This window comes from Eulemur rufifrons, chromosome 25 (assembly GCF_041146395.1).
Source record: "Eulemur rufifrons isolate Redbay chromosome 25, OSU_ERuf_1, whole genome shotgun sequence".
NCBI lineage: Eukaryota > Metazoa > Chordata > Mammalia > Primates > Lemuridae > Eulemur > Eulemur rufifrons.
The window spans coordinates 13377150-13400892 of NC_091007.1; the positions used below are offsets into that span (position 1 = coordinate 13377150).

At 37.2% G+C, this 23743-nt stretch overlaps 1 protein-coding gene across 1 annotated transcript in view; it reads left to right on the forward strand.

The window, feature by feature from the left end:
• The first annotated feature begins 280 nt into the window (after positions 1 to 280).
• The window catches only part of PLXDC2 (plexin domain containing 2), a 357321-nt gene continuing 333858 nt past the window's right edge, over positions 281 to 23743 (forward strand). Inside the window, exon 1 of the mRNA XM_069458825.1 lies at positions 281 to 420. Within this exon, the coding sequence (XP_069314926.1) occupies positions 309 to 420 (112 nt within the window). The 5' untranslated portion in view covers positions 281 to 308. The remainder of the gene's footprint in view (positions 421 to 23743) is intronic.

Below are 23743 nucleotides of genomic sequence, written 5' to 3' on the forward strand. Positions count from 1 at the left end.
ACTGTAGGGAGCCGGCAGTTTGCGAGCTCTGGCTGCAAGTGGCCTTTCTTCCCCGCAGTTGTTGTTCAGTGTCGTGTGAGGGCTGCGAGTGTGGCAAGTTGCAAAGAAAGCCCCGGAGGTCCAGAGAGGGCTGCGCTCCTGCTCGCACTCCCTTCTTCCTCTTCTCGCTTCGGGTGTGAAATCCCAGCGAACGAGGCCTCCCACCGAGACCGCTGGGCAGCGCTCCGCCCTGTCGCCCCTGTTCGCCCTAGAGAACCGGGCGCTGGGGAAGGACTGGCGGGGCAGGGGAGGGAGGTGGCGACGGCGGTATGGCGAGGTTCCCGAGGGCCGACCTGGCCGCTGCAGGAGTTGTGTTACTTTGCCACTTTTTAATGAACGGGTTTCAGTTCGCCGAAGGGAAGCCTGGAAACCAAATCAATGGTAAGATGCGCTTTCCCTTGTTGATTTTGTGATCAGCTGAGGACCTCGCTGGCACCCTCATTCCCAGCCCACCCCCACCTCATCTGTCTGCCCTTGGGAAAGTTATTGCAGTTGCTTTTCGGGTAAACTTAGGCTTTCCAAATGGGGAGAAAGGTTGACAAGAGAAGGATGCTGGGGATTGGGGGTGTTCTTGAGGCTTTGGAGCTTACTTCACCTGGGCGGCAGGGGGTGATACCGTTTCCCCCAAGTGGGGCTCCCCTGTGAGATCAAACCTCCTGTGGATACCTCGCCCAGGAGCTGGCATCCCCGGGCTATTTCCTCTCCAGCTTCTCCTCCTTCCTCACTGCTGGATAAACTAAGCGAGTGCATGGTGGGGGTGCGTGGGGGACGTAGTGAAAGCCAGGGATCGCAGGTCTCCCTTCAGCAGGAGAAAATTCCCTGTGGCAGCACCTTCCTCCCCCAGGCGACCCCCACTAGTTCCCTCTCTCCAACTGGGTCTAAGCGGGAGCTGGAAGTGGGGCGGGGTAGGTGCGGCCTGCGAAGAGGTGGAGAGGAGGTGAGAAAAGTGGGGGCGGTGGGTGCGCCTCTGGAGACAAACCACTGGCCCTTTTGTCCTCAGCCTGCCAGTTTCGCTGACAGGCCTGAACGTGCCGGGGGTTCCTCCAAGTGCCCTGACACTGTCCCCGAGAGGATCCCCAGCCTCCGCATCCTCCCAGTGGCTGCGCCTCCTGTTCGGCTGCTCCAGCCAGGTGCGCGTCCTGCGAGGAGCCGTGTCTCCAGGGCGATCCCGGCACCCTGCCTACTGCGAACTGGGTGCCTTGCTCCTTGCCTCTGCCCCTCAGTGAGGAAACAGGCAGAAAGAGAGATCTTGTCAGAAATTTGTGAACTCGGGTAGACTTCAAGAGGAGGTGAAATGAGCAAAAAGCACTTGGAGGGAAAAGAAAAAAGAAAACTTTCCGCTTAGGATAATCAATTATGTCCTGTTTTGATGGGGAGGGATGTGTGTGTGTGTAATTTTGGAAGAGGGAGGATGACAAATGATTCCACAGAAAGTATGCATGCATCCCCAACGGTCAAACATAAAAGTCACTGATGGAAGGCTAGGAAGGGCACCTGGGGATTCCAAGGAAGGTGAATCTTGAAGGAAATTCTTGAATGAAATTTTACCAAACTGAGCCCTACAAGATAATCCAAACACCAAGTCTGTCCCTGGTGTAAATTTTTATAGAGAAAGCTGAGATACTGACTCTGCCCTCCTACTTATGATTGGAGGTGTGTGTGTTGTGGGGCATGGGAGGACAACATGGTGACAACACTTTTAAAGCTGAGAATAAAATTCAGGGTTCCTGGGTGTTCATTTGTCTTCATCATATATAATGGTTCTGCACTGATGGACTTAGGTTGTTCTTGACTGTTTATGGCAGTAAATCATACCTTCTGTTTATTCCTCTGATACATTTCATTGGTTGAAAACAATAGTACTTTCAGCTTTCTGGGAAATAATTAAAAGGTGCAACAGTAATTTTTATGGACATATTCATGGAATAAATAAATGCTTAAAGAAAGCAATTTACTTTATCATAAAGGAGCTTGGAAGGATGTGTGTGCCAAAATGCATACCAAGTTGCTTAAAAAGTTCTTTGGCACAGTGAGTAAATAATGCATTTACAGTAAAGAAAAAAATCAGCAAATCTTTATTTTTCTAAACATTTTCAGTAATGTTACTGAGAAAAGAAAATATATATATATATATATATATGTATATACTTAATACATTTGCTATTCCTAGTTCTGAAATTGAGGATGAAATTCATCCTACTGTAAGATTGGCCAAATAGGTAAGAGTCTTTGCTGTGGAGAATATAAAATACTTAAAATGTTCAACATCAATGTACTGGTATTTTAAACTAATTCAGTATTTCTGGTGGAAATCAGCTCTAGAAACCCATATATTTACAGGATTGAGTAAAAAGGGAATAGTTTAAAATTCTTGGCAAATTTTGGGGGACTTTATTACAAACTGAACTATCTTCTTTCCTGGACATCATTCTACATATATTTTTATGAAATAATCTTGGAATGAAATGGTAAGCTTACTGAGTACATAAAAATAACAAGGTGAAACAGAAGAAAAATGTAATTTTCTTGTAAAATATCCTATTTAAAAGTTTAATATTGGAAAAAATGTCTGACATTCTTGAAGTTTGGCATGTAGCAATCAGGATTTTTATTACAGACATTTTGGCACAGGAAAAATCTGATTTCATAACAGGGACATTTTATTATGCATTACTTTAGTAAATGCTGCAGTTGATTTTATTGCCACCAGAGGGCAGAGAAACTGCTAATTTCTTCTATTCCCTTCTCTAATATGTCTTTATGTTCTAAGAGAAGTAGTTTATGATTAGCATATTATTTATGCTTACCTTAGTTCTTTCTCTGGTTGGATATTTTTCTGTTATGCTTTCATTGGAGTTAAACAATTAAGTTTGAAATATTACTAATTTGTAGAATTTGTTAAGAGAGTGTGCCTATTGAGATACTAGTGTAAGGTTTCTGTTTGCCTATATACCTAGAGCAAAATGTTATTAACAGAGAGTTAATTCAAGTTTATGTTTCCTACAAAATGGACATGGATCAGATTATTGCACAAAGGCAGGTTAATTATTTTTATCAATCTACGACTGTGACTGCTACAAAAATTTTTAAAATATGAAATATAAGAGTCTTTTTTCCTTTAGAGAATAGATACAGGTTGACACTTTAGGTTGGGTGAGTAAGTTTGGACCGAGACATTAGTGAGTTTAGAACATTTATGTCAGAGATAAGTTTTTCATTCGTGGATGTCTGCATAGAGGTTTGGAATTATAATCAAGATAATTTGCACATTTGAGTGTGATCTTCAGACGTAGACTCTTATCAGGGAGAACATGCTTCAGTAAAACTTAGTAATGGAAGATGCTAATATGCTCCAAACAGGTTTCTTCTCTGTATGAATCAGATACTCTCATGCAGAGATACAGAAACTATGTATCCTTCTCAATTAGTTTTGTCTGTTTTTTCTTTCTAAATGTTATCTCCTATTGCAGAAGTACTGTTTTTAAAGAGGAAGGACTTGGTCAACAACTGTGATCATGAGGTCTAAAGTCTTCAGCTGTTTCCCTGCCACACTAAATACAGTCTCTTCCCCATGGTCTGTAAGACCATTGTCCCAGGGCCTCACTTTCCCACCCCAGCTCTAACCAAATGAGCGCCTTTATCTTCCCTGAGTATGTGCCATGTGTTACTACCTCTTTGCCATTCCTCCTGCTCTTCTTTCTTTAAGTCCATCTCCATCCATCCATCTTCTACATTTTCTTACAGGCTTATCTCAAGTGACATGCCCCACTCCACCACACACAAAAGGACATGTTGTCTAAGAACCTTCAGAGCACTCTATGCCTTCTTTAAGGCATTTGTTTGCCTGTGCTTGATATTGTAGAGTTTTCTTTTCTTGCCATTTCTGCATCTCTCTCATATATTCTATTAGACCAGACCACACATTCTTTAGGTCAGGGTCTATTGTCATTTATTTCTGAACCTACTGTGGCATCCTCCGTGCAGGCATGCCGTAGGTAGTTGTTGAACTGAACTATAGTTCAAGCTGGACTAGTGATTTAAATGACACCTTGGGAGACTTTTTATAATACCCATATTAAGACTTTTTCTATCAATAAGACAGAAATAAATATAGAGACTAACTTCACAGGATAATAGTTTAAAACCAAAGCATAGGATACAGAGGTCTGCCAAACTACCCTAATGCTTCTGGAGGATGCATTTTACCTTAAACCTTTTACCTTCAACCTATTAATAGGTAGAAGTTTCAAAAAATTCGTTCTACTGCTGGTTTCTGACTGAACTCATGTTCTTAATCTAACATCTTTTTTCTTTTATATATTTTTTACTTTTAAATTTTTATTGTATAAATTTAAAGTGTATGACGTGATTTTTTGTTGTTGTTGTTTTTAATTCCACGGAAAAGAAAGACCATGCAGCATTTGTATTTCTGTGTCTGGCTTCCTTCACTTAGCATAATGTTCCCCAGATTCATCCATGTTATTGTAAGTAGCAGGATCTTCTTTTTTAGGGCTAAATAATATTCCATCGCATATATCATATATATATATATATATATTTATGTATGTCACAATTTTTTTATCCAGTCATCTGTGGATGGACACTCAGGTTGTTCCCATGTCTTGGCTATTGTGAAAAATGCTGCAATGAACACGGGAGTGGAGATAATCTCTACGAGATGCTGATTTTATTTCCTTTGGCTATTTGCCCAGAAGAGAGATTGATGGATCATACAGTAGTTCTTTTAATTTTTTGAGGAAAGTGCATAATGTACCAATTTACATTCCCATCGACAGTGCATAAGGATTTCCTTTTTCCCACATCCTCAGCAACATTTGTATATATTGTCTTTTGGATAAGAGCCATTCTAACAGATATGAGATGATATCTCTTTGTGGTTTTGACTTGTACTTACCTGATGATTAGTGATATTGAGCATGTTTTTCATATACCTGTTGGCCATTTTTATTTCTTCTTAGGAGAAATATGTATTTAGATTCTTTGCCCATTAAGCGCATTATTTACATTAAACCTTCTATTAATATATAGAACTTCCAAAAAGTTAATTTCATCATTTTCCTTAACTCCTGGTTTCTGACTGCATGTTCACTCATGTTCTTAATTTAATATTTTAAAATACAGTATATATATTTATGTATGTAAATGTGTATACATATATATAGTGGCAGTGGTGGTATTTTATTTTCAGTGAAGGAGAACATCATTAAATATTTCTGGTTTTTTTTTTCGAAATTGCTTTTGCATTAAGCTGTGTTTAAGCCTCATGCCATTTAACTACAGTGAGGGAGGCTTTAAAAATATTGTCTCATAAAACGTGTTATGGTAGCTGTTGCAGGGAGGTACGTGGGGACATTGTGCAATACATTGTGCAGTATCTGCTCCCTGAGTAGCCATGAGAAATTAAGAGAAAGAGAGTGAAACACAGGGCAAGATAGCTTGTGTTTCAATAATAGATATTGTTCTTTCAAACTTGTGTCTTCCCAACATTATGAATAGTGGCTAGACATGTTACCTTTTAAATTTTGATTTCTTGAAAGCTCAGAACACCATTTGTGGCCCACCTCCAACAAGTATACAAGCCTTCTGGCCTACATTTTGTGTACTAGCTTACCTATGTCTTCATCTTAACATTCCTACATTTTCTCACTTAAAATCTTACCTTGTATTTGTGTTAGATATGCAAAATAAATAAATAAAATGGAATTGCAATAACACATAAGGTTACGTTTATGAAGTTGCTTTTCAGCTTTCTCTTAATCTGATGAATTCTAGTCCTTTGGCTTTATTCTGAGCACATTTTTCCAAAGCTTTAATTATCTCTGTAGAGTACTCCATTCTGAGAGATCTTTCTTCACTGAGTTCACACAGGATGTCTTCCCTCACTGCCTCCCACACAATGATTCTGTTCAACTGAGGAAGTTACTCCAGAATAACAGACTAAGTACTGATGCTTTTATTAAGACAGTTTCTCCCACTATTTATTGTGTCATGCGTTGCCTGGCCAAATTAACAAAATGATAGCTGAGAAAAGACGAGAGTATAAAATATTACACATGTGTTTATAAACAGTGAACTCATTTCATATTTCTTCTTTGGTTTGTTTTTATTTTCCCTGCTGTCATTTAAAAGGTGGTAAGATGTGGAATGATGGTACAGATTTGTATATTTAAATAGAATTAGAGGTTTTGTCTGGGGCCTGTTTGGAATTAGCGTAGCCTGTTAAGGATTATAGATCTGAACATCGGTCAGACACTGTGTGACCTTACTGGAAGTTCAGACTTTTAATCTCCTCCTCCAGAGACCATCCAAACAGATCTAAGCACTAGTAGCTGTCCTTTACTCTCCAAATTAAAATAGGCTGTCCTCAACTGTTTCTGCTTCAGATGTTATAGTAGAGAGTGGCCTGTGATTTTGTCAAGAGAGGATCACAAAGGCAAAGATGCAGACTGACTTTTATTTTACTTTTCTGGAATCTTATTTCTTAGTACCCCTCCCCCATTATTTTTTACTCATTAACTGGAAATTTTCCTTAAAATCCATATTGCCAAGGTCTTATCCTGTAGGTAAGGGGCGTAGCTCACTGAGGCTTTGAGAATATGGAGACAATATTAAGAATTTGCCTTGTGGACAAACTACATAAAAATCCAAACATTTAAATGTCTACTTTCTATATTCCTTGGAGTGTCCATTGGTAGCAAAAGTTTAAATAAAGCTGATACATTCTCTTTGAGCATGATGCTTGGTAAGTACACTTTGGTTTATTTAGATTAGGATAATGTATTCTTTGGTCCAGTTGGAATATGGAACATTCAATATACAGTGATTTTTTGGAGGTAGCAGTAATATGCCTCTGTGTGTATGTATCTGCTTGTAGTAGTAGCCCAACTTTTTCTTTCTGAAACCGTAATATGAACATCCAATAAAATATTTATTTCCTTAAAGCCTAAAAGGGAAGTAAGATAGACAGAATTTATCATTTTAGAATATGAAATTCACAAATAATGATGATTTTTCAAGTGAAATAGTCTTTTAGATGTATTTCAGGTATAGCTCATGCTGAATCTATTATACATATTTGCTTAATTCTAACATACAAACTTAGACTCTAGCTACCACTGACCAAATGTTCTTAGTTATTCATTTGGTATATTTTTGTTCATTTGTTTAGTCAAAAGAGCCCACTGACCTCCTTGCAGGCACAGCTGGGAGCAAGTCCGGTTTTGTATCTGACTTTTCCTTTTGGCTGTCTCTTCTCTTTTTGCTGTCTTTTTCCTTCAATACATTGAGAAAGATTTGTACGCAAATTATCTGAATGTAACCTGCATTGCAAAATATTCCATGGAAAAGTGTATGTGAAATGATTTTTCATGTACTGAATCATAATCTCAGTGCATATGAGTTCCTGCTATTTAAAGGAATCCTGTCCTGAACTTGATTTCTGCTTGTCTGTAGTTTTATGTTTAAGATTAGCTAAAGTTTATTACATGTCCATAATTGTTTCAAGAGTTATATCTTCTCATATTAGCTATTTTAATTCTGGCTATTTATTTATTTACATAGGTCCTAGGAACATACATCTTTGAATATTTTTTGTAATTTAGCTATTTATTATGCTGTTTTCAAGACACAAAAACTGAACTAAGATACATAACTATGTCTTTGCATTTTTGTTCCTTGGTTCTCGTTTTGAGTAGAAACAGGAAGGGTCATTTGAGTTTTGTTTGGTCACACTACAAAAGTTTAAAGAATATTTTAACACCTTTCTGAAAACTCTGGATGCTCTGTGAAAATGAAGTTGACTTGTAGGATAAAAAAAAATTCTTTTCACGTTTTAGTTTGAAAGCATTCTTGCTGTATTACAAAGATATTGCTCAATGTTTTAGTTTCATATGCTAGTTTAACATTGTAGGATATTATATATCTTGTGTAATATCAATTTGTACTTGTTTTGATTCATAACTTGGGTTTTATATTTTTATATAGTATTTTTAAATGTTTATTTCTTTTATTCAAATCAAATGATTTTTATGAAGGCTTTTGGTTTTACATGAAGCATGAGTAAATACAGTTCCTGTATCAGACTATCGTGGTCACATTTGTTAATATGGCAAGACTTGCAAAATACTGATGGATATGTTGTGAAACAATTTTGGTTGAGGCCGAGTTGTGAAATAACTCACATCATCTGCTGTTTTGTTTTTAGCAGTTACATGTATTTAGCAGTTAGATGTATTTAGCAGTTAGATGTAATTCTGATCAGTTGGTCCACCACTGGTTTATTCAATTTTCCATCCGTGGATAATCAGTGCTGTTGTGAATATCCTTGCATATTCTCTTTGTGTTCATATGCAGAAGATACTCAGCTTATATTTAGAGCTAGAATTTCTGGGTTATTGGGCTTGTGAAGGTTCTACTATAAAAGATATATTCTGGAATAAGTCCTGCTAAGATAATGTACTTCAAAGATAAAGGGGGAAAGAAACCATAATTATCTCTATACTGATATCACAGTTTTAATTACTATAGCTTTATAATAAGTCTTAATATCTGATGGGGCAAACCTGTCCTCCTTGTTCTCTACCTTTAGGAGTTGGCTATTTCAGCAGGTTCTTTGCTTTTTCATACCCATTTTAGAATAAACATTTCAGGGTTTGCTAAAAACTATGTTGAGCTTTTGGTTGACGTCACATTACATCTCTGGATCATTTTGTAAAGAATCTCCAAACAACTGGGAGACATGTAATTTCCTTTCTACAACATCTAATAGCCAGAATAACTACCACAGCACTTCATACCAAATTGTTAATAGTGACTATTTGGCAGTAACCTTTTTTAGTTGAAACAATGTCCCTAGATTGAGGGCTGGTGCTGTTTCCTTATCACATCATCAAACTAACCACACATCTAATTGTTTCTTAGGAAATACATGGGGGAATTATAGGTTAATTAAAACGAACAGCTCAACTAAAAGAAGGAATGTTAATACCTCACTTCTTAGGAACCACCACAAAGGAGGGGGAACCACCACAAAGGAGGGGTGAGTTCCGGGCAAATAACACGTGAAAATGATGACATTTTTACAGTGTGCCTTTTAGTACCCTATCTCTGGACCAGCAGAGTTCCAACCAAGACTTTGTTTAAAGTTTGCTACATCTTAAGAAACAGCTCTGGTGAGAATGGTCAAGTCCCCAGGATTTAGGATTCACCTTAATGTTTGTTCATTAGCTAATTCATTTCAATACTATTGGAGATTTACATTGAAAGAGAGTACACTTTACAAATTGCTACCATTCTAAAAATAATGGAATTTATGACTTTATTTAGACTATGGGCATTTATATATTAGGGTTTATAATTTGCTTTATTTGAAAATAAAAACTTCACCTCCACATCAGCCCAGTTTATGACTGGCTATTGCTTGGAACTCATGCATAGTGATCTGAGTATTTTTTAATCAGGAGTGAATGGACAAGCTAGGCAGCCTGTTTTATTTCTTTGTTGTTTAGCCTTCATTATCTTTTTAACATCTGTTGTTCATTTCAGATATTTTTAAAAACAAGCATGATTTAAAGTCATTCTGCAGATGATAGTCTCATTGTCTGGACATTGCAAAACAGCTCTATGCAGGAAGCCAAATTGGTGCAATCTAAGTTTTGTCAAGCTGTTTTTAGAAGAGAGGTTTGTAAACTAGACACAGCCAATAAGGAGATGACTTTTTAAAAACTGAGCTCTGATGTTTGACTTCAGATGACTTTTCTCCATCCCCCGTTCTGTTATCCTGGCTCCAGCAGGCCACTGGCCTTTCTAGCCTGCAACAACTTCCTATTTTGCCTCCAAAATCTTCATTCCACAGCCAGAAAGATCTTTCTAAAATGCAGATCTAGCGATGTCACTTTTCTGTTGGAAATGCTCTCTTGTCTTCCTGTTGCTTTCATGCTGAGCCTGGTCCTGGTTTATCCCTCTACGTCAAGCTTCATCACTTCCTTCTCCTCCCCAGGTTTTTCATACACTGTCTCTCCTCAGAAATTCTTCACATACCTCTTTTTTGGCTGTTTGTCCTTCAAGTCTCAGCTTAGACTTGGTTTTTGGTAAAGTGGATTTTTTTTTGTTTGTTTTTACAGTATTTCTTACCCAGAACCAAGTCTGAGATGGGTGACTCACCAAAGGACACCCTACCCATCTTCATCATATCACTTAACATCAGTAGTGTTATTACTTGTGCCTGCACTTAACTGTGCAAACTGCCAGAGATTGGAGACCTTCTGTGACTGATGTCCATTACATCCCTAACTCCAAGTATAGGAAGCTCTCTTTGAAAATTTGTTGAAGGAGTCTTGTTAACGTTCTGTTTGTATGATAGTGCTGTATTTGCTTAGATTTATCACTCATGCAGAGTTTTGTTGATTCATTCTTTCTACATGTTTCTTTGGGTAAAATTTCTAAATCATAATTTCTATAATATATGCTAGGTTTAAATATCAATGGCAAAAAATGTGTAGACAAGCCAGAGATTAATTGACTACATAGTAATGGAATTTGTCATATATATTTGTGAAGAATTGAGAATTCAATTTACAAAGAATAGTTTACAAATGATCCAGTCACACACTAAGCCAGGAAGAACAGAGAAAGGGATACTTTAACTGGTCTTATCAAAAGTAGTTTGAAATTGTGGAGCTTTGTAAATTTGAGTAACATTTCAAAGGCCACGAAAGGACAAGATTTTAATCCTTTGTAATGATTTATAACCCAGCAACTTGAATTGTCTGATAAAATAGTAAAATTAGTTAATTTGCTTCTCTGGAAAGAATTCCATAGTTAAAAAGGATATATGGATAAACAATGAGTGAAACAGAAATTAGAGAGAGCGCCATGAGATTTGCATAATCAGGTTTCCGGGTGTCTCAAAGCGAAAGATTCAAACTGGGGAAATACTCCCTGGGATTAGATATTTAAGAGATTTTCAGATACAGATCATTGGGCAGCATTTAAGCAGCTTTTCCACAAAAGAATCTAAAAGATCTCTTACTACTGCACTCAGGGATGTGAGTTAACACTTTCCCAGGTCTTAATGTGATTCACTTGCCCGAGTTCACATTCGTTAAGATCAGCATCCCTCATGTACTCAACAGTTTGTTTCTGTTATATTCAGAGAACATTTTTCTCACCCTTGTCTTTATATTTATTGTTTTCCCTGAAACATCCTCCAGAGTTCTTCTATTTTCCATACTTACTATATGGTGTCAACATCTGATTTTTTTTTTTTTTTTTCCTGAGATGGAAGTTTCCCTATGTTGCCCAAACTGGTTTTGAACTCCTGACCTAAAGCAATCCTCTTGCTTCAGCCTCCCCAGTACCTGGAATTACAGGCGTAAGCCTCCGTGAACAGCCAACATCTGATATTTTTATCTGCTCAGTATCTCTTTCCCACTTCTTACTCTCCCACCACTTAGGGATGTCCTCTCCCCACTCTTGTCATTCTTCTTAGCCTTTTATCATGGTGGCATATTTCCCCACACAGTTCAGCAGGGGTCCCAGAGGTCACCACTCGTAATACGCCTTTCACTTGAGCTTCAGGCCAATTAGTCTTTCTCTGTTACCTACATATTCTGGAAGAGAGAAGGTCTGGGTTTTTGTTTCTTTTTTTTCTTCTGGGGGTTGCTGCATTGGGAAGATAAAAATCTAAAGCTATCTATAGGCAGTCTGGGATTTCCCAATAGCATAAACCAGAAAATTCCAATTTTGAGTTAGGATTGGTTACTTGCCAGTGACAGAGTCTTGGAAAATAGATCAAAGTTTTCAATTATATTGCGATTTGTATAATTATTTAATCAGGGTCTGGTCCCCCTACTAAATTATAAGATTTGTGAGGGTAAGGAATCATATTTGTTTTAGTCCCATTTTTTTGTTTTCTTGGCATTTTTCATAGTGCTTGGTATATAGAAGGCACACAGTAATTACTTATTAAATCAATTTTCTGCATACATTCATTTGGTAGAGTGTAATCTCCATGACCATTAAAATGATTCAAGTCTCAGACATCAGGTGAGATTCATCAGACAAAAGTTGTGACTGTGATAACTCTTAACTGTTGGTTTTCTTAGGTAATCTTTTTTATCCTCTTCTCATTTTACATATTAAATTCTCTTACCTGGGTCTTACTTTTCCAATATTCCTTGTGTTTAATTTGGTATCTTCCTTTATTTTGCCCCAGAGTTCCTATCATCATTTTATTTTTCCTGTGGGTATAGGTAAATTTTTCCAGGCAGTAGGACACAATGAATGAGAAAGCTTTAACTCTTGAATGAAGGACACGCACCATAGTTTTTGTTAGTCCATTAATCTATCCCTAGAAGAAAGAGGCAAAAAACAAAAACAAAAAACAACCTGTCATAGCTGCTCCATAGGCAATGCTTACTCGTATTGTATTTATTTAATATTTTTGTTGATTGGGATTTTTCAGATCATTAAACATATAACTACACTTCAGACATGGCACCTAGCACATAGTAGGCTCTCAATTTAAAAATTGTTGGCTTATTGAAAAAAGGCCCGCAACAGTCTATTTTGCTTCTAATAAATGCAATGACTCATTCTTCCATCCATTCATTTATTCAATAAGTAATCACTAATTTTGAAAAATGGATAAAGGAATGAATCCATGCATTTATTGGAAGTAAAATCAGCTGTTGCAGGTTAACTGGAAACCTAGCTATTCTATCTCATATTCTTTATACATAATTTGGGGAATGCCATATGTTACACATTTATGTGTGATGTGTGCTTAAAATATATGACATTTCATGGTATCATTTGAAATTCCTTATAAAGTTCAATTCACCTAATTTTTATATTAGTTAACCTTTTCCTCCACCAGGATAACTTCATTGGAAGATATTTCTACTGTCAATTTAATTTCCTAATTCACTGTGTGAGATACAAAACACATGGTTTCTATACTTAAGGGATGTGATCTACCAGGAAATATAAGTGTGTATATAACATGAGTGTCATGCAAGGGACTCTAGCAGCATGAGTATAGTGCAAGAAACAAGCCATTGTTCCTGGGATCATCACAAGGCCAGAGAAGAGTCTGGCAGGAGTGTGAGTGATGGGAAAAACTCTCCAGGGACGATAACATAACAACTGTCGGTGTTTGCTAAAAGGATGCTTTCGATTGCCAGACATGGTGTCATCCAAACCTTGGCTCTGCCATTTCCTCATGCCATTTTGACTTTGGGCAAAAGTATTAATATTAATGCCTGAACCTCCATTTCTTTTAAAATTTTTATTTATTTATTTATTTTTTAGAGATGGGGTCTCACTCTGTCACCCAGGCTGGAGTGCAGTGGCTATTCACAGGCATCATCATAGCTCACTGCAACCTCACACTCCTGAGATCAATCTATCCTCTGGCCTCAGCCTCCCAAGTAGCTGGGACTGCAGATGGACATCCCCATGCCTGGCTAATTTTTATTTTTATTTTTTTAACTTTTTGTTTAGATGGGTCTCCCTATATTGCCCAGGCTGGTCTCAAACTCCTGGCCTCAAGCAATCCTCCCACCTTGGCCCCCCAAAGTGCTGACATTACAGGCATGAGCCACCACACCTGGCCCATTCTTTACCTGTGATCTGAAAAATCACCTGTCTTATAATAATAACTGCTCTGAAAAATTTTGTTCTCAGAAAGTTTGGGTGAGTTTCAGTAGAAAAATAAGGAAGTTAGAAGTGGGAAGTCCTAGTTATGGATGTAGCCATATTTCAAAGTGCCAGAGATATACCATATTATCTTTGGTTCAATAGTAATTATGTGCAGTGGTGCTGTTGTATTAATAGGTTTAGGAAAAATTCAGCCCAATAAGAGCCTTTGATGGCCACAGGAACATTAAATTGCAGGCAGCAATATCTCAGAGTGCTGACTGCACCTCCAGCAGGCTCTGGCCTGCATGACTGCGTCCTGGAATGCAAAGCATTTCATATTCACAGTCCTCCCCCTCATTCATTGATAGCCTGGGGTAAGATTTGGACTTGAAGAACACTATTCCAATAAAACGTGCATTAAAAAACACTCAAAGAATTATTTTTTAACAAACTCGTGTTGTGTAAAATTAGATGAGGCTCCCAGAAACAGTTTTCTTTTCTTGCCATGGGCTGAGAAATTCTGCTGTGTCATCTACTTTGAAGCAAGAAAATAATACTTTGACCTTCTTAATGTACTCGCTTCTAAGGATAAGTAAACTGCCTTAGGAGATTACACAACTCCTTGGATGACAAGTTAACTTTTTTGGAGAAATGATGCTCTGTTTATAAAGAGATCCAAAATACTACCCATGTCTTAGTGAATTTATCTAAAAAGGTAAGCAGTGTATGTCTAAGAACGAGACAGCTGTCCTAAGATTTCATTAATGAATGGAAGAAATGTCAAAATAATAAATACAAATCTTTAAAAATCCAGAGTTTCCTGAGCATTTCATATTTTGCATTTCTTCTGGAACTCTGTGGAAGCCTTTATTGTTTCAGTTGAGGCCAGCCCTATATATGTGAGCGATAGAGGTGGGCGTCTTTATGGTGTCATTTGAAAGCAATGGAACAACTCCTTGTTCCTATACTAATGTTTCCTACAGTAATGTGTCAGTGTAGTTAACATTTAGAGTCATTTATTTGGGTTTAGGTAATAGATCTATGAAAATGTAAAATATCACAAAGTGGAGCAATGGTCACGCACATCCTTTCTATTTGAAACATAGGGAAAAACAGGTATGCTAGAAAGATACAGTCTCTAGGGTCCCTGGTTAGATCAAGAACTGCAAGAAGTCACACAGAGAGAGAGTTAGTTTCTGTGCGTGTGTGTGTGTGTGTGCGCGCACGCTCGCGAAAGGGCAGGAATTAACAAAGGCAGAGGAACAGGTGTACCAAATGAACCAAAAAGTGCTGACAGAGAACTGCTAAAATAGAGGTGAGCGGGCTCTGAGGACAGAACAAATACACCATTTTTGCAGCCCTATGCGTATAGCACCTGTGGTACCATTTTAATACACATAGGCTAATATGTTGTTTATTAATATTATCAGAAGTTAATAGAATTTTTGAAGATATTCAAATTATCCAATTGGATTAGCCTATAAACTGGAAGAAATTGGCTCAATATATGATTGTTTCAAAATAACTGAAATGACTGAATTCAATTGAAATTAGTATGCTATTAAGTTGGGGTTGATGGTGAAGTTTAGTTCTCAGAAGAAATATTCATTCATTTGACAAACATTTGCTACCACACAGTCTCTGGGGGAACTGCCATGGCCTGTTTGGCAGGAGCAGGTGCAGGACTAGGGAGGGCCTTGCACATCTGGCTGGATGTTGAACTCTCTCCTGAAGGTGACAGCTGGCTAGTGACAGATTTTTGTCAGCTGGGTGAGAAACTTAGATGGGCTGTTAGAAAAGTCTCTCTAGCAGTGGTATGGAGAGCAGATAGGAGGGGGTAAGCCTGGAGACAGACCAAACTAGGAACTGCTGGATTAATCAAAATGGAAGGTGATGAAGGCTTCAAATAAGAGGAGGAAGCCTAAGAGAAATCCCAGGTTCCCTAAGTGCTTGAGGGAATAGAAAATGAGCTCAGCCTTAGACTTGCTGAGTGCTGAGATGCTTAATGGACATCTCAGGCAAGACACCAACTCTACCAGGACCAGGGCTCAGGAGGGAGTTCTTGGATGAGGTCAAGATGTCAAATCATCAATATGTAAGTGATGGTGGGAACCAGCCAGGGAACAAGAATAGTCAGAGAAGAGCAGAGGGTCAAGATCAGAGTCCTGGAGAGAGTCCCGGGAAGGGTAAACTGAGGAAGGGTCCCAGGAAAGAAAACTAGGAGAAGTGACCCAGAAAGGGAGGCAGATTGGGAGGAAGAACAGCAGAATCACTAGGAGTGGTCTGGGAATTCAGTAAGATGGTTTGAGTGGAGGAATGCGGGGGCGTGTGGCTGGTGTCTGATTGCAGTAGGTCAGTAATGAAGGGAAAAGGAGGAAGTAGCGATGTAGATGACATGTCTTTCTTTTAAAAAACATGGCTGGGGAAGAAATGGCAGAGAGAAAGTGGCCAGAGAGGATCACAGGGGCAGGAGGGGGCTTTGCTTGAACAGGAGAGTTGAGCCTGTTGATAGGTGTGGGTAAGCAGCCAGTAGATGCTGAGGCGGGCTGGGACTCTTAACTATGCTACAAACACAAGACACCGTGTAAGGATCATTGTCTCAAGGAAAATGATCCCGGCCCTCCGAAAATGAAACTGGACTTTAAGAAGTCTTTCTTTTATCACATGTAAGAATATTGCCTTGACATCTAATAAAAATTTAATTAAGGCTTAGATGATATCACATTTTATGTAACCTGAAATCGTTAAATCCGTGAAATCTCTCAAGTAAAATAAAGTTTGTTGGAAAGAGAATCTCGTCTTAAGAAGGAAAATCTCATCTGCCGCAGGAAAAATGAATAAATTTCATTTATTTTATCAGTGAAGTCTGAGCTACAAAATGGTTGTAACAGGATAAAGAAATAATAGCTGCATCAGACAAAAGGGTATTTAAAATAATTTATTTAGTTTCAACCGTTTTTTGAAGCCAGTGTTACACCCAGAAGGAAAGGCAGTGATGACTTCATTATTCTTTTACCAATAGGGAGATCAGGAATTAAAATAATAAATAGAAGAAAGAGGGTTGTTTTTCTTCACTGTCATTAATTTTTATGGCTGTTGTGAAGGTGAATTTTTATAGTGATTAAAACAGTGCATGGCACATAGTAGGTGCTCAATAAATATGTGAAGTATGACTTTTCTAACTTTTATTTATATTTAAGGTTTAAAAGGTCAAAATATTCTTTCATAAAAACCTTGGAACTGTCTTCTCACTAAAAAACTGTAAACTCTTATAAAAGAGGTATTATTTATTTTCTTTCATTATTCCGTTCTTGGTGAGTTGGAATTTTCATCGACAGTTGTTTTATAAAATCGTTTGAGGACTAAAAGGGATGATTGTTGTCATGGGTAACGTGCTACCCAGCAACACATTCCCGACCAGGTTCAAATAAAAAAAAATTTGAACGAGTAAAAGATCAGGCTTATGCAAGTTTGAAATTAAAAACAAGAACAGAAGTTAAAACCAATAAACACTTCTTATCAGTAGGTTATCTTTCAGGATAGATTATAAGGTTGTTTCTCTTAGTAATTGGAACATTGCTGTTTGTCCTCAGTGTGTGTGTTTGTGTGTGTATGTGTCTGTGTGTTGGTGGACAGGCAGGGATAGATGAATGAGTTGGGAAGAAAGCAGAAGATGAAAAATGATATGGCTTAGGTCTGGTTCTGATAATTTTGCAATATTTATAGATGAACAATAAGATAGTTACGAAGTTTGTGCTTTCTTAAATGATCTGTGTTATTTTAACTTTGTAATGCATTGCAAACACCAAAACAATAGCATGCAAAATTAATGAATTTTGTCTTATAAGACATGCAGAAATGCTAACATAGAATATAAATGTGTATTGGTCTACAGTGATCGTTCAGCTTGTAACTGAACTTGTTAGGTCATTTATCATTGTTTCTCTATGTAAATTGCTTTGTCAGATGCTTCCACATAAATTAGAAACAGAGGCCTCTTCTTTTTGTTTTTGTTTAGTTTATTTCTTCTTCATTTAAGACTCCTAATTGTTACTCTGACAAGATATTACTAAAAAAGCACCAGTGTAAAACCATTTACTCTTTCTGTTGCTTGCATTTTTATGAAACAATAAGAAAAAATAGTTATAATACAATGAATATTGTAACTTTTTAAAAAAACTTTCAGGCTGTAGATACTCATTTGTATTTCTAGAATAGATAATGTAATGCTTAGTTTACATATAAAAGAATAAAAACAGCACAAGTTTTTAATATTTTCTATCTTATTTTTAACTTCAACTCTATAATGTTTCTCAGCATATGATAAAATTACAACATTCGAAATCTGTAATCAAGTGTATTTAAGTCCCAGTAAAACAGATAAACCACTTTGTTAGTCTCCTTAAATATATGACAGTGTTGAAACGATTTTGAAAAGTATAAGCTCAGATGAACTTAAGTCAATTATTCAATCCTACAGAACAGGGATTGAAATATTAGTCTAATATAAAAGTCAATACCAGGAGGCCCTCCATGAGGTCTTGTCATATTTCTTTGCCTTTTGCTGAGTTCCTGAGTGTGTTGTGTGCACCTGTTCATCTGGCAGTCAGTTATACAGTGTATTTTCTAATTGCTTTGTTTGTTAAGTCTTGTCTCAAGAGATTACGTGCCATTTTGAGAGGAGGGATCTGGCATTGAGTCCAGTGGACACTTGTGCACTGATTTACCTTTTTTGACCCTGGAAGATAAGGAACTTGGTCCCTTTCCCTTTCCAACATAAGTAGTTTTGGAGGGGAAGCGTTAACTGCGCCGCTGCCCTTTGGTTGGCTGCTGCTGTTTCCTTCTCTTGTTCTGCCTGTAGGCACTCCTCACCGGCAGACGTGTCCCGTCATGCTATACGCTGGGTCACAGATGGAAGCAAGAAGATTCTAACTTGTGCCCCAAGCTATGAGGTGTGCTGATTAGTAGCAGAGACTTAAGAGTCAGACAGATGGAGGTTTGAACTCAGCCCCAGCACTTCTTGGGCCTGTCTTTGGAGCCACTGCTTCACTGTTCTTCACCCTCATTTCTTTCATTAACACACCAAAGGGCTATTGGAAGATTTAAATGAATAACATATGTAGGCCACTAACTTTTGATATAAGCCACAACTACAATAATAATGATAACAAAAACAAATGATAGCATTTACTTTAATAAAGTAAGGACTCTTGTCAGCACAAGAGAGAAGCCCAACTGAAACTAGTTTAACCAAAACAGGGAATTTGGAGGGAAAGTCCCACAGAGCCCAAGAAAAACAATATGGCTGGGCCTCAGGGACAGGGGTCCTAGGAGAGTCTTTCTCCACCTCTCATTTCTGCACCTGTCTGTGCCTTTCTACAGGTTTCGTCTACTTTGCTGGTCCAAATGGCAGGAAACATAATTATTAATACTTTCCTCCTTAGACTTCAGCTCCTCCCAAAGAAGGGCTTAGCCTGACAAACCCCTAGTCTGGAGTTCAAAAATCCTGTCGAAGGCCTTTACTGTGGCCATGAGGGGAGGTTCCACTAAACCTAAACTTTGCACAGAATAAATTAAATCATGGTGCTCCTTTGGTTAAAGCCTTCCAGTGACTTTCCATTGAAATAAGTATAAAATCTGATTGCTTTTCCATGTTCTACAGGGCCCTATGTGAATAGGCCTCTCTGCCTACCTCTTAGGCCCCTTCACGAACCACAAGTGTTTATTGTTCGCTTTCTCACACACAGGATATGCCCCCCATTCCGGGCTTCTTTCTGTTTCCTGCTTTTGACTCAGGTCTCAGCTAAAATGGGGCCCTGCCAATTGCCCAGTAGACAGTAGCCACTCTCTGAAATTACCTTTTTTTTTTTTTTTTTTTTTTTTAAACAAAAAAGGTAATTTTATTTCATTATCTTCTCCACAAATTATCTCCTTAGTTGCTATTAGTTGAATCCGGGCCCCAGCTTAGCAAATTGCAGGTTCTCAATCTATATTTTTGCAGGAATGATCTCTCTTCTTGCAAACATGCACATGGTGTTGGGGTTCGGATTAGGGATTGTTCAGTTCCAGAAGACAAGATGATGGGTAGGCTAAACAAAGGGGCCACTACCCACTCATATGGCACTTTAACTCTACAAAGCCTTTTACTATATACTATCTTATTCTATCTTTACGCCAATCCATAGTCTTTTACCAAAATGGAAGTAGAGGTTCTAGGAGATGAAACAACTTATCCAAGATTCCACAGATAGTGAAAGCAGATAATAAACCTACAACTCCAAAATTCAAATCTGATTTTCTGCCATGCCACAGACAATTATGCAGTGAACTTTTTCTCTAGTCTAACCTTTTCCAATTATTTATATAAATGAATACTCTTGATCATAGTTGATTAAGACATTCTCTCCTTGATTCCATATATACTTAAGTGAACTTTACTAACTTATACTGGATTAGTATTATAAAAACCAATAGCTTGTACTATTTTACTTTGTTTTTAATAGAGACAGAGTTTTGCTCTGTCACCCAGTCTGGAGTGCAGAGGTACAATCAAAGCTCCCTGTAACCTCAAACTCCTGTGCTCAAGTGATCCTCCTGCCTCAGCCAACCAAATAGGTGGGACTACAGGAACATGTCAACATGCCTGGCTAATTTTTTAAAAAAGTTCTTGTAGAGACAGGGTCTTGCTATATTGTCCAGGTTGGTCTCGAACTTCTGGCATCTAGCAATCCTCCTGCCTTGGCCTCCCAAAGTGCTGAGATTACCAGCCTTATACAATTTACTTTTAAAACCTTCTGTTCAGGAACGTGGGTAGTTTTTTGTTCCAAGGGAGCATTTTCCAATAAAGAGGTTAATTATACATTAATTGAAATTATTACTCATTAAAGATACTGGTTGTATTTGGGTTAGTATTTAATATAAAAAATCAATCAATAAAAAATGTTTATTTTTCACATGTAGTTTTTCCTTTATGAATTTAGTAGTTTCCTTGCAAAGGCTCTTCGTATCCAGGATGGATAGCCTCTAGAAAACATAAAAGCATTCACTCTAAGAAGTAGTTTACCTATTAACTACATCATTCATACTTTGTATTAATATATGTTGCATTTAACACTGGTGGCATTTTTGTTAATTGTGTCGTTCTATTTTGGAAATTTATGAAGGTGCATACAATTGTCGCTTGTTCAAACAGTTCCATTTGAGTTATACTTCATTGAATTTATTTTCACGGTCATTTTATAATTGGAATTGAGGATAAATAAGTGTGATATAATTGCTGATTTTAACAATCCGCTGCTTGATTAGATAACTGGTGACAAATGCAATCTGGATTGTGGAGATCACTGGTGAATTTGGATGACCCTTGATGTTACAGATTTAAGCTTCAGCTCCTGATAAGCAGTGCTCAAGATCACTGCTCTGCTACTTGCAACTTAGAAACACAGAAGGGTCTAGATTCAGCTCACAGGGGCCTTAAAATCTGGCCTGGGTTTGATTCTCTTTCCCACAAATTACTAATTCTGTGATCCTGGAAAATTGCTTTACCCCTAGTTCGTTGATTTTGTCATCTGTAAAATTGAATGATAATGCTCACCTCACAAGATTTTATATAAAATAAGGAAAACTCTTAGTACTTGGTATGGGGCATAGAAAGCACTCACTAATGTAGCTACTATTTGCTTATTAAACAGATATTACAGATATTCAGCAGAGATTCAGATGTATAGTGTATAGTTTTCAAAATGTAGACTTTGGGCATACATCCATTTACTTTTTGCCACAAGTTGAGGTTAAATATGTGTTGACATCTTTTGATAATAAAGATTTAGCCAATATTTACCTGCTTTCATTGATTTAAAGGTAGCCATTTAGATCTTCAAGAAATCTAAAATGTCATGGGGTTTGAGTAGATTAGGCTATAGAGGTTTTTTTTTTTTTTTTAATCACTTGATAAGGAATAATAATTGAAAGCAAAAACTAAATTTTAACTACATTTCTGTGTAATGTTACTGTAAGGCTTAAGGATTTGCTCACAACGCTCCTTTCATTTTATGATGAATTGATTACCTACAGATATTTTTCGTTTGCTAAAAATCTGTCTTCGAAATGCCAAGAGTTGGCAATGCATTTTGGACTGACAGTTAGTAGGTGTATATAATTGTGAAATGCTAAAATTATTTTTCAGAAAAGGAATCTGTTACGATTAAAACTGAAAAAAAGCTATGTCCATTTGACTGCAGAGAAGGGAGGAGATTGACATTAACCAAAAACTCAAGAGTTTAAGTTTTAGATAAATGTGCAGCTTTCCAGTATAATTACAAAACTTTCAGAGCTAGAGGATTTAGGAGCTATGTGGTCCAATCTCCTCATATGAATACAACCCAGGAAGTTTATATGACTTTCCAAGGTCACAACCTTAGTGGTGGTGGCAAGATCAGAACTAGAATGCTCCATCCATCTTAACATGATTAAGTTAAATGTATGATTATAACCAAGCAAGTTAACAGGTGCAAGACACAGTACCTTGGATAATAAGCTTTCATAATAAAAGTGTAATAGAAACACAATTTGTTAACTAATTGCACATCCTTATGCCTTGAGCAACAATATATACATTTTATTCCTATTTCATAAAAGAACTCCTAACTTATAAGTCTGCATAAAAATTATCAAAAATATATTACTATGAAAACAGAGTAAGGACTGGCCTGTCCTCATTATTGTAATATATATCATATGTACGATATTAGATGGTTGAGAATTTGGTGAGGTGAGGAGTGGATATAATTGGTATATAATTTCGTTTTTGTTTTGGCGAAGCATTGAACATTACTGATTAGACATATACTATTCATGTCATTGCTATTATCAAAGTACTGATTGTGACAGTGAAACAGATGTCAGAAAGCAATTATACTAATAACAACGTGATTACTGCCACCAATTTAACTCTAGAAACCTGCCTAGAATCCTTATGAAGCAAATAATTTTCCTCAGCTATCTAGAATAGGCACTGATCTGTGTCCTTTACCCATCACAATTTAAAAGAAAATGGCATTTAAACATTTTTGATTAGACATACCATGTAACATCAGCTTTCAAATCTTTCTCTTTAAATCTTACATCTTTTTCAAAGCAATTTAATTACTTTTCAAAGCTTACTTCCACAGATGGAGGCTCCTTTCTTCAATTGTTTGTATTTATTTGGCCATGATCACACTTTGAAATGTGTGCATGATGATTAAAAAATCAGCCCCTACTCATTCTTTATTTTTTAAGTAACACTTTTTTCTACCTTGCTATTCAGTGTCTCTTTTGTTTTTCTACCTTTTTCACTGAATTACAGTGTTTTGGTTCTAATATTTAATGCTTTTCCTTATTAGCTCTAATTTATAAAGGCAATCTTGCTAATTATAGATATTTTAAACAATACAAAACAATATATAGAAGAAAAATTTTGCTTACCATTCTAGTGGTCAGAAATGACCATTATTAGAATGTCACGTGTCTCTCCTTTTTTTTTAATTCCTATCTATCTCTATCTCTCTGTCATCTGTCTCCCATCTACTCTTGTTCTGCCACTTACTAGCTGCGACCTCAGACAGCTAGACTTCTGTGCCTTCCTTTCTTCATTTGTATAGTGCAAATAATAACAACCCCTACCTCTTAGAGTGACTTTGAGGATTAAATGAGTTAATTCATGTAAAGTGACTGGCAGAGTGCCTGACATAGAAAACTTTCAATAAATGCTGATGATTTTTCTTCTGCATTGCTCATTTATATATTATTTGCCTGTGCTATTGTAATCTATATGTTATAAAATACAAAGTAGAAATGAAAATAAGACACCCCAGTGGGTGGTGTGCCATGCCCTACATTAAAGACCACTCGAGAAAGGATGTTGAAAATTTTCAAGGAGGATAAATGATAATATTTACAGATACATACAGATTACTATCTCACAGTAATTTACTTTGAGGTTTTAGATTTGGGGTAGGAATCTGAAGTCGTTTTGAAAACTTGATACTCTCTAAGTGCTATC